Consider the following 16,132-nt stretch of genomic DNA (forward strand, 5'->3'; position numbering starts at 1 on the left):
GACGGACGTCGCCCTCACAGCTCCTCGGCGCGGGCTTGTAGTCCGTGATGGTCTGAATGCCCCGCCAAAGGCTACGTGCATCCTTGCTGTCCTTGAAGTGGGTGGAGACCTTGCACGAGAACGCCTTCTTCGCTTCTTTGATGCCTCGGGACAGGTCGGCCCTCGCTGTCCTCAAGCCAGCCTCATCCCCCGCTCTGAAAGCCTTGTCCCTGGCCCTCAACAGTCTGAGGACAGCCCCCGTCAGCCACGGCTTCCAGTTCGCGCGAGTGACGACGGATTTTGAGCAAGTCACATCATCGATGCACTTTGTGATGTAAGAGGTAACAGAGTCAGTATACTCCTCTATGTCCGTCCAATCGTTGTAGGTGGCTGCCTGCTTAAATAAGTCCCAGTCAGTGGTGTCGAAGCAGTCACGAAGTGCATCGGAGGCACCCTCAGGCCACACTCGAACCTGCCTCCGAACCGGCCTGGATGCCTTCACCAATTGTCTGTATGCGGGCAAAAGCAAAACGGTGAGATGGTCAGAAAGCCCCAGATGGGGGAGGGGGGTGGCTTTGAAAGCTCCCTTTTGCGCCGAGTAGACTAGGTCCAGGAAGCTGTCTCCACGTGTCGGAAAGGGAACATGCTGGTGAAGCCTCGGGAAAACAGACTTCAGGTTGGCATGATTGAAGTCTCCAGCGAAGATGGTGAAACCGTCAGGGTGCGCTGTTTGCTGTTCACTGACAGCCTGGTACAGTTCACCAAGCGCCGCGATCCTGTCTCCTTCGATGTTGGAAGGCGGGATGTATACCGCGACTAGCAGAATTCCCTCGGCAGATATCGTATTGTAGTCACAATCAGTGATGCCGACCCATCCCACTCTGGACTTGCAGACGGTGCCTATGATGAACACTTCTGGGCAAATCTCAATGTGACTGTTAGAGGATGAACAATACCACAAGTGGCCTACACGGAGAGACCAGCTGGAGTGAATTACACATGTTACATCCAAGGTAGCAGGACCCACAAATGCATTAACGACGACTGCTCCCCAGGAGGAAACTGGATGGGAGCTTTGGACATCACCGCTGTGTGCCAGGATGAGAGCCGTTTTCAAGGTGTAAGGGCTCTACTACCGACATGGCTGCACCATCGGACGGGACCTACTTCATCCAGAGTTTCAGAAGCACTGCCTCACCTGCATCCTATGAGTGCACGTGCCTGTTCAGAACGGATCGTGGTTTTGTGGTCACCAGAGTTGTCCGATGCTGCCTGCCAACTGGACACGAGTGTGTGCGCCAGTGTGTGTGACAGAACACACCTACAGACTAGAACATCATCAGCTGACGAAAACACGAGCACATATACAACTTCTTAGGCGTGGCAGATGTGATAATGATAATGAGACGTGGATTGCGTAGATGCTGTTCTGTTGAACATGTTTTACGGAAACTTGTTGATTTGACCATCAAATATGCTTCGCAAGTGATGGATACAATGATGTACTGTTTCTGTGTTTTTCTTTTTATTTTTTTATTGATAACATTCTGGTCGCCTGAGGCAAAGGGGCCGTGTAAGAATTTTCCTGCTAATAACATCTGGCCAGCAGGTTTTTCGCTTACACAATAAGTTTGATCTGGGGTGTTGAGGTAATGCCTCATCTTCACTGGAAAGTGTTGCTATCATTGTTTGTTGTTTTTATTTTTACTATTCTTCTTTCTTCATTATACATATATATATGTTTTTTTCTTACTTGTCTTTGTTGTTTGGGGTGACAATCATATGATAAAACAGGAGGGAGATGTTAGGGTTTTCCAGGTTATCTTTATCGTAGGATTATGTTGGAATGTAGACTATAATGATTAACCAATCTTGTCTTGCTCTCACAATGCAGTAAAATAAAGTGGTTGCTTCCTCTGCTTGATTGACCAGCTGCAGATGAAGCAATCAAAGTTGTTCTGTTTCCCACAACAGTGTAAAACACCCCCTGCTCTGATCTTATCAGAGGCCGGGGGTTCACCAAACCTGTCCACTCTCACCCCCACTCTGTTCCTCCTAATAAATATGCCCTTGCAGGAAGGAGACTTTCAGATTTTCATTCCTTGAGCGAGTGAACTCTCCACCTGCAGGTGTCTAAAAGAACTTGCTTGTCTCCCGTGTGGTTCTTGCAAAATAAGTTGGAGTGAGCAAATCTCTAACAGTTATTTGATACTATATAATCTATATATCGTTATATGGGCCTGTGGAATATTTTGAAGTGCAAGCGTCGTCAGTTTGCTCGCACCCGGCCGGCATTGTTGACATAAAGGACGATCGATGGATTTAATGATTTGCAGTGACCAATGGTTTGATAATATTATTGCTTATATAATAGTTATTTGATATATAATTTATATATCGTTATATGGGCTTGTGGAATATTTTGACGTGCAAGCGCCGTCAGCTTGCGCGCACCCGGCCGGCATTGTTGACAAAGGACGATCGATGGATTTAACGAGTTGGAGTGACACAGATGGTTTTAGAAACGTGTTGTTTATGTAGTAGTTATTTGAACAACTCTGAATGTTACATCAGGCCCGTTCTCAGCTCTTCGTTTGTGTTTATGTCACGTTAGCATACCTATTGTTTAAGCCTGTTGTTGCTCATTCATGTCTGTTCTTGGTGTTGGATTTTGTCGAATAAATTTCCCCCAAAATGCGACTTATATGTTTTTTTTCACGTTAGTGTATTTTATGCCTAATGCGACCTATATTCCGGAGCGACTTTTAGTCCGAAAAATAATGTATGTCAGTATTTTTTTTTTATTATTTAGTTAGGTTGTGTGATACATACAGTATTATTTAGTGGTAATGAAAACAATTATCATAGGACGCTGTAGTACAAGCATGTCAAACTCAGTTTGGCTCTGGGGCCGGATCCAGACTTTCTGTTCTCAGGCGGGCCGGATCAGTAAAAGAATGTCAACTCCAAATATTTAGCTTTGTTTTTTCGTACTATGTTTTATTATTCAGTCTACATTTGTAGCCTACCCTACATGTTATAATCACGGATGACAAGGGATCTTTTCTAAGCACAACACATTCATTCACAAACAATGGGGAAAAAATGACATCATCATCATCATCATAATATTGGGTGACAACTCTGTTACGGCCCTGCAATGTAATGTTAAGTGCATTCAAGTGTTGTGTACTGTCAACCAAAGACGCAAGATCCTGCACCCATTTCTTGCATTTAAGTTCCTTTACTGGGCGTCCTTTCTTCTCCATGAACTGTTCAATTCCTCCTCGTAGCTCAAAGAAGCGCTTGAGTAGTGCACCTCTGCTTAACCACTGCACGTTAGTGTGGTATGGTAGGCCAGCATGGATGTCATTATCACTGAGAAATGCGTCAAACTGACGGTGATTTAGAGCGCGCGCTCTGATGAAATTGACAGTTTTTACAACCACACCCATTTGCAGTGATTTGCAACGTAACGCCTCTTGATGCAAAATACAATGAAAAGCCCAAAACTCTTGTCCTCCATTTGCGGTCTGTACTTTGTCATGGAATTTTGTGACAACGCCTGCCTTTCTCTCGACCATTGATGGCGCACCGTCGGTAGCCAGGCTCACGGCACGGGACCAGTCCGCTCCCACCTTGCCCAGCACTCTAACGAGCGCTGAAAATGTCATCTGCTGTTGTGGTGTCATTCATGGGCACCGATTCAAGCAGCTTCTCGTGATGGTCAAAATTTTATCAACACCTCTAATGAATATGGCCAGTTGAGCAATATCAGTGGCATTGGTGCTCTCATCTATTGCAATTGAAAATGCGATAAATGACTTTATTTTCTCTTTCAGTTGGCTACTCAAGTCACTTGAGAGTTCTGTCACCCGATCTGCAACAGTGTTCCTTGTTAGACTAATATTGCAAAGGCAGGTCACTTTTCAGGGCACACGACTTCTGCAGCCTTCAGCATGCATGTTTTTACAAACTCTTCATCAGAAAATTACTTGGAGGCCTGCACTAGCTCGTTGGCAATAATGTAGCTGGTTCTTACAGCCCCATCAACGATATCGCGGGTGCGCGTAAAAGTGAACTGCTGTTTCTTCAGACCAGCGACCAATTTGTTTATCTCGTCTTTCCTTATTTGTCCTTTCAAGTGGTCATACTTGTCTTTATGATGAGTCTCATAGTCGCGCCGTAAATTAAACACTTTGAACACTGCAACTTGCTGATTACATACCGAGCACACTGGTTTTGCATTCACTTCTGTAACTAAATACTTCTCAGTCGTTTTTTTCTGAAAAACGTTTCTTTTTTTTTGACAGTGCCGTTTTGGGAAGGGTGTGTTGACCAATAACTTGTTTAGTAGTGGTGAATGGTGAAGCAAGATCGCCGGTTTATTTTTACGTGGACACACCGTTGCGAAAGTTTATTTCCTGTGACTAACTCGTGTCAGTGTCGCATGCTGCACGTGAGCGCCTTTACACAATTACTGCCCTCTAGAGGCCGGAGGGAGCATTTGGTTTGTATTTATATAAAAAAAAAAAATCAGAACTTTTGATAGAAATGAGCTAGAGACTCGCTTTTTTTTTTTTTTACATACTCAGAAATTTATGGCGGGCCGGATTGAATCATCCAACGGGCCTGATCCGGCCCGTGGGCCATATGTTTGACATGCCTGCTGTAGTATGTAGAAAAGGAAAGAGAACAAATTAAACAAAAGTTAACAAATGCAGGAGGACCAGCCTGTTCCATCTCTACACCCCGTGGCCAATGTGTTTTTAATGGATCACACCAGTGACGTGCGGTGAGGACCATGACTGGGGAGGCACTGACGTCCCCCCCTCCCACCCTCGGTAAAATTTGTCCAGCACCTAACTGTGTCACAAAAAAAGTTGGGGAAAGTTGGCTTATTCATTACTCAATTTGAACTATTTTAATTAAAATCTCATATCAGCAGTCTTCACACATAAAAACACTCAGTAAAGCACATGGAATATATACATATACAGTAATCCCTCGTTTATCACGGATAATTGGTTCCAAAAACCACCCGCGATAAATGAAATCCGCGAAGTACGGCCACCAACAAGAAGTACTGGGCAGGCTAACAAGTTAGCGGAAAGATGCTAATTCGCGATCGTGTTAACAGACGAAAATGGACTTCTAAAGGAATGTAAACAAACATTTGGAGCAATATTAGATTGTCCTAAATGTCAGATCAGGTATGGGCAAACTACGGCCCGCGGGCCGGACCGTTTAATCCGGCCCGCCAACCCTAAATAAATTGTATTATTAAACTTTTTTTTTCGGTCATTTTGCCTGCAATGACTGCGTTTCCCCAGTAGATGGGGAACCACTCGCCTGCGCATTTACTACCGGAAGCCGTGTCAGAAAGCTCGGTGCACACTCACAAGTGCGTGTACGTACTCAGTAATACGGAAATGGCGCACTCGCGCTCTATTTGTAGCAGTGCCAAATTTAGTGACGACAGCATTCTTGTAATTTGCGCGCCGAGTTTTCGGATACAGTTTTACGCTAAAGCCACCCACAAACCTTCCCCTGGAATCCTTCCATTAAAATGAGTCGCCCAAGGAAAAGCAAGGTGGACACTGAGTGCCGAGTGTTTAAAAAGAGTGGCCAATTTGGCTCGACGTACGCGACGTGACGTTCAGCCACATGAACATCAACATCAAATGAACACTGAAAATGAAGGGGAGGCTTTCAAGTTTGTTGTAAAAAAATGCATTTTGAATATGATCTGTACAAATAGCAGGGATTGAAACTAGCGACCATTCTCATTTTCAAACAATGCAGGATGCTCAAGGACATTGATGCACCACCTGTTTGTGACTAATCTTAACCTTTAAAGTTCTTAAGGCTTACTTTAAGGAAGTGTTTTCCGTTTCCTCACTTCTGTTACCAGGTGTTTGTGAGTTAAAACTCTGCTCTGATTTTCAGATACCCCTCACCGTGTTGCCGTTTTGATTACTTTATTTGGATGTATGCTTTCACCGATTCTTCAAGATGATATATTTGGTCAGAATGTTTGCCGTTTGATGTGATCTCATAAGATAAACATACATCTTTCATTAATCTGACCTGCAGGCACTGAAGTGATGGAGACTGTTATTCATAATAACAGTGTCATATTTTATGAGAATCACTGATAGCAGTTTTTTAGGGATGTTTTTTTTTTTTTTTAATGCTGTTAATAAATGCATTTGTTTTCAAAAAACTTTTTTTGAATATCCATGCTTTACTACCTACTAAAGGCCAAAACCTTTTATGCAATGACCTTTACAGGTCATTTATATTACTTCACACAAACACTACATCCATCTGCTCCTGGTTCGGCCCCCCGGTCAAAATTTAGAACCCAATTCGGCCCGCAAGTCAAAAAGTTTGCCCACCCCTGTGTTAGACACATGTTACATCAATTTAGAAGTTTTAATTTGACTTTTAAATGTTTTTTTAATTTGGAAAAAAACTCTGCGATGTAGTGAAGCTGCGATTAACGAAATGCGAAGTAGCGAGGGATCACTGTGTATAGTCCCATTGTCCGAATCAAACCTTTTAACTCCGGAGTTGGTCTTCCTTTACTGATGACCTCCTGCTTCAACTGAAAATCCATAGTTGAAACTCGTTTGGATATGTACTCCTCCATTGTAAAACGAAATGTAAAAACGGAAAAAAAAAAAAAAAAAACGAATGTAAAACGAAATGAATGGACGACTGCTCCTCAGTTGTTCACTGCAAATTTGAAATGAAAGCAGCTGTGTGATTAGGCAACCCTCAGAGGAGGCTAGGCAGGAAGTTGGCTCCTCCGAGTGAATCGTCTAAGGGTTTTATAATAACTATAAAAATTCAGCGATTTTGGTTCAAAATGATACAAAACTATTGAAATTAAAAGGAAAATTACTTTATAATAAAAACAATAGAATTTGTTTTTCCCCTTTTCATGATGGCAGGGGAGGTGTGGCTGGTTTTTAATGCAACACTTAAGAATAGGCATATAATACATGAGAGAGAAACTGAAAGAAAGGAGGAAATATAAGGAAACATGCACGCAAAGAAATAGGAAGCAGGACAGGGATGTGTATGAAGCAGGTGGGCCTCAATTACTATCATTATGACTGTTGAATTGTGTTCCTTATGTCTTCATTGGACTGCACTACATCCTGCAACACCTGGACACCCCAGGAACGTACGCCAGGATCCTGTTTGTGGACTTCAGCTCGGCGTTCAACACCATCGCTCCTGACATTCAGCTCGCGGTGCCTGCCTCCACCTGTCAGTGGATCACCAGCTTCCTGACCAACAGGAGACAGCGTGTGAGGCTGGGGAGCATCACATCTGACACCCTGACCACCAATACTGGAGCCCCTCAGGGGTGCGTCCTCTCCCCACTGCTCTTCTCCCTCTACACCAACGATTTCTCCGCAAGTGACTCTTCTGTGAAGCTCCTGAAGTATGCAGACGACACCACTCTCATCGGACTGATCCAGAACGGTGATGAGACTGCGTACAGACAGGAGGTGGAGCGGCTGGTCCACTGGTGCAGCCAAAACCACCTGGACCTGAACCCGCTCAAGACCGTGGAGATGACAGTGGACTTCAGGCGAGGCCCTTCACCACTTTCACCCCTCACTATCCGCAGTAATGCTATTCTCTCATCAGACACCTTCAAGTTCCTGGGAACCACAATCTCTTGGGACCTGAAATGGACCGGCCACATAGACTCTGTCCGGAAGAAGGCCCAGCAGAGGCTGTACTTCCTGAGACAGCTCAAGAAGTTCAACCTGCCGCGGGAGCTGCTGAAGACCTTCTACACTGCCATCATCCAGTATGTCCTCTGCACCTCCATCACTGTCTGGTTTAGATCGGCCTCCAAACAAGACAAGCACAGACTGCAACGGACAATAAGGACTGCAGAAAAGATAATTGGAATCAACCTCCCATCTATCCAAGACTTGTACCTGTCCAGGACCAGGAAACGTGCAAGTAACATCTCAACAGACCCTTCACACCCAGGTTGCAGCCTGTTTGAACTGTTGTTTGTACACTAAAACCAGCAGACACAGAGACAGCTTCTTCCCCCAGGCTGTCGCTCTGATGAACTCACACCACTCTTAGAGTCTCAGAGTCATTACTGTGCAATAACATCCCGCTTTCCACACCTTTTTTGTCTACACTGTTTGTACTATGTGTACTCTCTGCATCCATTGCAGCCTGGTCATCCTAGAAGAGGGACCCTCCCATCTGTGGTCTCTTCTCAAGGTTTCTCATTTCCCCTAGCTGGAGTTTTGAGTCTTTCCTTGCCCTCTTGGGAGTTTAAGATCAGTTTAAGATCAGGGGATGTTTGAGAATATCTTTCGTTTTTCACATGTCCTGAGTGTTGTTGTTAGTCACCTAAATGTTGATCAGAGGCTGTGATTTACCGAAGTCAAATTCCTTGTTTGGCACGCTCAAACATGGCGAATAAAAAACTCTTGAATCTTGAATCTCTTGAATCATTTACGATAACCATTGTATTCCTTTGTTCAGACAAGGGTTGTGGTCCTACCTTAGCAAACCTTTCCGACAGTTTTGGCAGCAACTTCCGCCTTCGTCAGAGAGTGTCACCTGATGGTGTGTGGGACACGTCTTATCCAGCTGTTGTTACTACGAGGGCGTGACCCAACAAGGGGTGACGCAACGGGGTGGCGGGTATTTTGAAAGCAGCGCGACCCCCACCCAGCAACATCACAAGAGAGGAAGCAAGAGCCATAAATTCATTAACAAAAAATGAGAAAATCACTATACTACCGGCGGACAAATGCAGAACCACGGTCATCATGGGCACAGAAAAATATGAAAAACAAATACAGGATATGTTAAATGACACCAACACCTACGAAATCCTCAAAAAAGACCCAACAGAAGAAAAGAAAAATAAACTCAAGGCACTATTAAAACCACTACTAATTGACAACAAAATAGATGAGCAAACATACAACCATCTCATACCCACAGCAAACATCACACCACGCATATACGGCACGCCAAAAATCCACAAACCAGGAACACCACTACGCCCAATAGTTGAACGTATCGGTTCAGTCACATACAATTTGTCAAAGGCCATCGCAGAAATAATATAACCCATACTTGAACAAACGGAACAACACTGCAAGAACTCAAAAGAACGAGCAAAATAACTCAAAGATATTAAGGTGGGCAAGGAGGAAATATTCATATCACATGACGTCATATCACTATTCACCAAAACACCAGTACAAGTAACTTTAAAAATCGTACAAGACCGACTGCAGACAGACAGGACCCTTAAAAAACGCACCAACCTCACCACTCAGGACATAATACAGTTACTACAGTTTATTGCCACATCCACATACTTCACATTCAGGAATCAAATATACAGACAAAAAGAAGGCTTCGCAATGGGGAACCCTCTGTCGGCCATCATGTGCGGCTTTTTTATGGAAGACTTGGAGGAAAAGCTATTACAACAGCACCCGAAGCGCTCAGACCCACAATGTGGAAAAGATACGTTGACGACATCATAGAGAAAATAAAAACCGGCCATACGCACCAGCTCACAGAACACCTTAACACAATAGACACTACGGGAAGCATACAATTCACCCACGAAGAAGAAATAGACAATTCCATCGCATTTTTAGATATCAAAATACAGCACACAACAGCGGAGACATGAAAATCAAAATTCACAGAAAACCCACCTACACCGATCAATATTTATTATGGACATCAGAACAGCCCACAGCACACAAAATGTCAGTCGTCAGAACACGACATGAATGCGAAACAATAATCACGGCCCCAGAAGACAGAGCAACAGAAGAGAGGCACATTCAACAAGCACTAAAAACATGTCAATATCCACAATGGGCAATAAACAAAGGGGCAGCACAAGTAAAAAGAAACAGAACCAAACAAAAAGAAGAAAACCACAAACAAGACGGAAAACAGAGGAATGGTGAAACTACCGTACATCAGAGGAATCACAGAAAAAAATACAGAGAGCAATGCAAAAATATCATATCGGCACACCGGTCAAACCACATAAAAAACTGAGACAGTTGTTAGTACACCCCAATGACAAAATAGAACAAGACAACAAGTGCAATGCAATATACAAAATACCCTGTCAAATATGCAATAAAATATACATCGGTGAAACGGGAAGGAGCTTCAGCACAATGAAGAAAGAACACCAAAAGGAATGCGAGAAGGAGATGGACAAGATACACACAAGAGCGACAAAGGAGAAGGCACTGCAAGAGACCCATAAATCAGCCACAACTGCAAAAGGGAGAACCATTTCATGAACTGGAACAAAGCCAGAGTCATCCGCACCAAAGAATATCGACACCACCGCTGGATTATGGAGGCAATAGAAATCTGAAAAAATGGCCAATACACCATGAACCGAGATGAGGGAGCACATATGCTCTCACACACCTGGACCAGCGTTTTGGAGCGGCGAGAGGACAGCAAGGGGCGTGCCCACCTGTCAAATCTGACAGGAGGGTTATGCCCTCGTAGTAACAACAGCTGAATAAGACGTGTCACACACACCATCAGGTGACACTCTCTGACGAAGGCGGAAGTTGCTGCCAAAACTGTCGGAAAGGTTTGCTATGGTAAGACCACAACTCTTGCCTGAACAAAGGAATACAATGGCTATTATGACTATTTTTAGAATACCGTATTTTCTGCACCATAAGGTGTTTTGGGTTAAAAGGCGCAGACTCAATTCTGAGGGCTTTTCTGTACTTAATCCACACATAAAATGCACCACATTATAGGTCACATGCATGCCATGACTTATGGTGGTAAAACAAAAATGTCACGCGAGTTCAGTTGTACTTTATTCGACTATTTAATCATGTACTGTATCGTACTGTACTCTCATTGTTAATCTATATCAGTGGTTCTTAACCTTGTTGGAGGTACCGAACTGAAGGAATGGGGTCGAAATACAAAAAGTCCTGCCTAGCTACAAAAACAGATATGCTCAAACCTAATTGAATAAAGTACATAAGCAGACAAGTATACGTATTCACATATTAAATCAATAAAAGAAACATTTTAAGCATATAATTATACCTACACACCAAATCAATAAAGAAGACATAACTAGACATTTTTGATAAGTGGTAATGAGAAAGGTTTTTATAACTTTATGATCTGATATATTTTTCTGAGAACTTTGAAATAACAAATGTTTTTTGATATATTGCCTGAATAGCTTAATGACCCTTAAGGAACTGTTTAATGCATGCCTGATGATTTTCTAAATCACGGACTCTGCCAAAGTCGTCTAAAAATGTTCAGTACTTGATTGTATCTTATGTTTTGACTAATGCTAGACGCCAGTTTTCGATTACTACTGAACGTTCTGGACAGAGGGAAATATTTTGCCTAACAAAGAAACGATATGGTTGAAAGCATGATTAAACTAAAAATATGATGACGTAAACAAGTACATGGAGTATCAAAAGAACAAACAAACAAAAACATGGTAAGTGGTAAGTACAAACTTTGCATCGTCAGGGAACATTAATAAATTGATGATGTCACAGCCAAAAGCTCACATAATTCCGTACAAAATGACAAAATTGAAAGAATGATGAATGGATGAGGTGTGACAGTGTATGTGCAAGAATGGAGGAGAATGTTTACAGAAAGGTTACTTGGAGATAAAACCAGCAGGTGCCAGAGGGAGCCAAACCCAAGCCAAAGATGATCGTCAAGGCTGAAAGACGGAAAGGAAAACAACAGCCCCCACACGAATCGCCCATAATCAGCACCCAACCCCACAGAACCAGCTCTCACCAAACCAGCACCCACTCCCATGGAATCAGACTCTCCTGCGAACTTGCCCCACCCCAAAGACTCATCACCCATCAAACTCGGCCCACACTGGCATGTGCAACTGAATATAAGCTGACCAAAGAACCTTGAACGTGGCCTTTTCTGAATGGAGACTTTCCGCTCTTGAAAAGCCCAGCGCTGTAATTGACAATAAAGGAGACTTTGACTTTGTATTGTACTTTCCTGAAAACAGAGCTTTCTGAACAAGAATTGTGATTGAACTCAACCAACCTGTGTAAGTCTAATTTCTGCTTCAGTGTCTTAGTTTTTTCCTAAATCTGAAGAAATCAAACGAGCACGCAGTGAGTAAATTGGATAACAGGTGATTGGCAATGGCTTTTGCCGTGAGGCTCGCTCCCTAAATTGTGGACAAAATCCGAACCCCACCAGTTTCATATGCGCATTCACCGAACCCCTCTTTAGTGATTTTTTTTTTCTTTTTCCTCAAGACAGTGATGTTTTTACTGCTGCAAAAAATGAGCCGTGCATAAACATCACCTTGTTCAAAGAATAAAACCAACACAATGCATGAATTCACAACAAATGACATACCAGCAAATCAGTGTGACTTCTGCTTTTGCCTTTGCGAGACCAGTTCAGATATGCGAATTTATAAATCAGGTGTGTTCAGACCTCCGCAATGGAGGCTCTGCCGAACCCCTGAAACCGACTCACCGAACCCCCAGGGTTCGACCGAACCCAGGTTAAGAACCACTGATCTATATTAATACACAAATCCATCAAAGTCCTCATATTCTGTATCCAAATTAAACTCTTGTGCAAGTTCGCCACTAAACATGACAAGTTCCCTCTTGTGCCTCGTAAGCATGTCTCTTTGTTGATGCCATTTTAGAGTGTCCTAATGCTGTTTGCTTTTCACAAACGGTATTTGCTTTTCACAAACGGTAGTATTTATTTATCAATAGCGGACGAAGTTACTTTGAACCTTAAACGGCGGCGCGGCGTACTTATGGATTTTTACGGCCTCCGGCCTCCAGGAGGCGCTCTAGCAAGAAGCAAGAGCGAGACAGGCGAAGAAGAGACAATGCGCCGAAGAAGACGTGCTAGTTTTTGTTTACATTTCGAGCATCACGCGATCAAGACGGACATTACTGAAAGGAAGCCTTTATACACAAACCGTCATCATGGGAGACAAAATAAATGCATATGATGCCGTTTTTAAGCCAAAGGCAGTCGATGTTGATGACATTATCTTGTGTCTACTCTGGAGCGTACTTATGGATTTTTACGGCCTCCGGTCTCCAGGGGGCGCTCTAGCCGGAAGCAAGAGGGAGACAGGCGAAGAAGAGATAATGCGCCAAAGAAGACGTGCTAGTTTTTGTTTACATTTCGCGCATCACGTGATCAAGGCGGACATTACTGAAAGGACGCCTTTATACACAAACCGTCATCATGGGGGACAAAATAAATGCATATGATGCAGCTTTTAAGCAAAAGGCAGTCGATGTTGATGACATTATCTTGTGTCTACTCTGGAGGGTATTTATGGATTTTTAGGGCCTCCGCTCTCCAGCGGGCGCTCTAGCAGGAAGCAAGAGCGAGACAGACGAAGAAGAGATAATGCGCCGAAGAAGACGTGATCGTCTCGCGCATCACGCACACACCCACATTCACACAAAGACAGGAAGCTTTTATACACAAACCGTCATTATGGGGGATAAAATAAATGAATATGATGCCGCTTTTAAGCTATACGTATCGCTCGCTAGTTTAATATAATGTAGCGCTTCGTGGATGAATAAGATTAGCATGAACAGAACCTCTTCACACTCGAAGAAATGCATAAAACCGACGACGAAAGAGAGACTGAGAAAGTGTGAGGCGAAGGATATCTAACGCTATTCCAATCGGACACTAAGGAGGAAGACTTGGTTTCAGTGCACAGGAGGAAGATGAAGACGGCTCTTTTTGTACTTTTACTGGTATGTTTTTTTTAACCAGCCCTGTTCGTGCTGTGCTACCGTGTTGCTGCTGTGTAACCGCCGCCATTACCGCCGCGTCTCAGTGACTTTGCTGTGTTAATTCCGTGTTGTTGTGGTATTACTGCCGCGTCACAGGCAGTGTTTGGAAAGAAATGTTAAGGTATGTTATTAAAGCTTTAAAAAAAACTTTCTGTGTCCAGTCTTTCTTTGCTAATAACTCGCGTGCACACTTCCGCGTTGCTGCGGTACTACTGCTGCGTCACAGGCAATGTTTAGAAAGACATGTTCAAGTATGTTATTAAAACGTTAAAAAGGCTTTCTATGTACTGTCTTTCTTTGTAAAAAACTCGTGTGCAAGTGCGGCTTATATTCCGGTGCGGCTTATGTAAGAAAAAAAAAGAAATATCCCTGAATTTTAGCTGGTGCGGCTTATAATCCGGTGCGGCATATAGTCCGGCAATTACGGTACATGTATGTATGTATGTATGTATGTATGTATGTATGTATGTATGTATATATACTTTGTGTTATGTTAGAAAACTTATTAAATCAAATCTGATTCTGTATAACACAGATGTCAAAGTCAAGGCCCGAGGGCCAGATACGGCCTGCCACATCATTTTAGGTGGCCTGCAAAGACAAATTGAATCGAATTCATGTCAATTCCAAAATTTCAAATTGTTTTCACTTTTAAAAAATAGATAGTTAGCAATTTTTATTACCATTCTTTTTTTTAAATAATTTTTATTTTTAAATATTTGATTTGATTTCAATATTTCATTTTTAAATATTTGAACAGTTTTTATTAGTCTTTGTTTTGAAAACTTGTTATTCATCAGTTTGTTCTGTAGCCTATACTGTATATACAATATGAGACGTTAATACATTTATTTGGGTTGACAATTTTAATGGCCTTTTGAGGCCCTATGACTATGATGCAGCCCGCGACAAAAATAAGTTTGACACCAGTGCTGTATAAGGTATCTGGATATGAATGTCAATTAATTTGTTAAGGACCCCTGCGATACAGTAACTCCAGTGCAAGGAACTTACCAGTTCTTGCAGGCTTTCTTTTTCTTGATTGCACCTCCCCCACAGATAGGCGCTTTAAGAGACACTGGGTCTGGCGTCTTTAAATCTTCTTCATCAAGTAGAGCATCAGAATCCACAAGGTCCTAGTAGAATAGGGCAGAGGAGGTTTGAATGAGTCATGTGTGTATGTTTCTAGTCTTAACCTTCCAATTTCAAGCTTGCCCTAAGCGAGACTGGTAAAATTCAACCAAGTCACTCGGGTCAACCTCTGGAGCAAGGTCTGCAGATGGGGCTTGCTTTTGAGGGCCTGATGGCTAGGCCTGCACTCATGGGCCTCAGCCCAAAAAGGCAACACCACCTGTGGAAGGGGCTAGAGGGGTTGGTTGCGTAGCGAGTATTTTTTTATTAAAGCCTGTACTTTCCGTTTAAGACTTGCCACAATGTAAACATTTAGAACTCTATTTGACTTCAGACCTATTCAGACTTATTTTCACTGACTCTGAGACGTCCACAAATCATGATAAACATTTTGTTTACATGCTACCTGAAACGCATTATATACTAAAGTGATGTGGTGGCGATTAGTGACGTCACACGAGACATCCCTATTGCCCCCCCGCTTGGCACCTCAATAATGGGACTCACTCCAATGGACGAGCGGTTAGGCTACCTCTGCCTTTGGCTGCGTGAAAAGAAGGCCGGAGCTGTAAACTAATGACCCCTGGTGATGCCAGTCCGACCTAGCAGACCCAAACGTATTGCACTCATATCTGTGGCTCTTTTATGTACCTACTCTGTGTGGTGGATACTGTGGGAATGTGACTTTCCACCTGGGATCAATAAAATTAAGTCTAAGTCGAATATCAGATTCAAGAGGAGCAATATGGTTTTCAACCTGGCCACAGAACAGTGGATCAGTTATACACTGTTGGCAGGGTCCTCAAGTGTGCATGAGAGGTTGCCCAACCAGTCTACATGGAAAAGGCATTTGACCGTGGCCCTTGGGGAATTCGGGAGCATGGGGTACCAAACCCCTTGATAAGGGCGGCTTGGTCCCGATACAACCAATGTCAGCATTTGGTCCGCATTTCCGGTGTAAGTTGAACTTTTTTAGGGGAGAGTTGGACTCCGACAAGGCTACCTTTGCCACCGACATCAAGGACCGTGCCTTTTCTAGGTGCAATTTCTAGATGCAGCTGAGGCGTTGAGGGGGTTGGGTTTGATGGCGCGTGCACACGCAGCGGCCACTCTCTGTCCCGTTCGGTGTTTTGTGAGTGTTTACTGAG

At 43.3% G+C, this 16,132-nt stretch overlaps 1 protein-coding gene across 5 annotated transcripts in view; it reads right to left on the reverse strand.

The window, feature by feature from the left end:
* The window catches only part of ciapin1 (cytokine induced apoptosis inhibitor 1), an 86,181-nt gene that overhangs the window by 29,564 nt on the left and 40,485 nt on the right, over positions 1–16,132 (reverse strand). For 4 of the 5 annotated variants that reach the window (XM_049723106.1, XM_049723104.1, XM_068650950.1 and 1 more), the window contains exon 7: positions 14,868–14,989. In XM_049723106.1, coding sequence (XP_049579063.1) covers positions 14,868–14,989 — 122 coding nt within the window. Of the gene's footprint in view, positions 1–1,667; positions 12,010–14,867; positions 14,990–16,132 lie in introns of those variants that run through there. The other variant, XM_068650951.1, reaches the window with a different exon arrangement.

This window comes from Syngnathus scovelli, chromosome 6 (genome assembly GCF_024217435.2).
Source record: "Syngnathus scovelli strain Florida chromosome 6, RoL_Ssco_1.2, whole genome shotgun sequence".
NCBI lineage: Eukaryota > Metazoa > Chordata > Actinopteri > Syngnathiformes > Syngnathidae > Syngnathus > Syngnathus scovelli.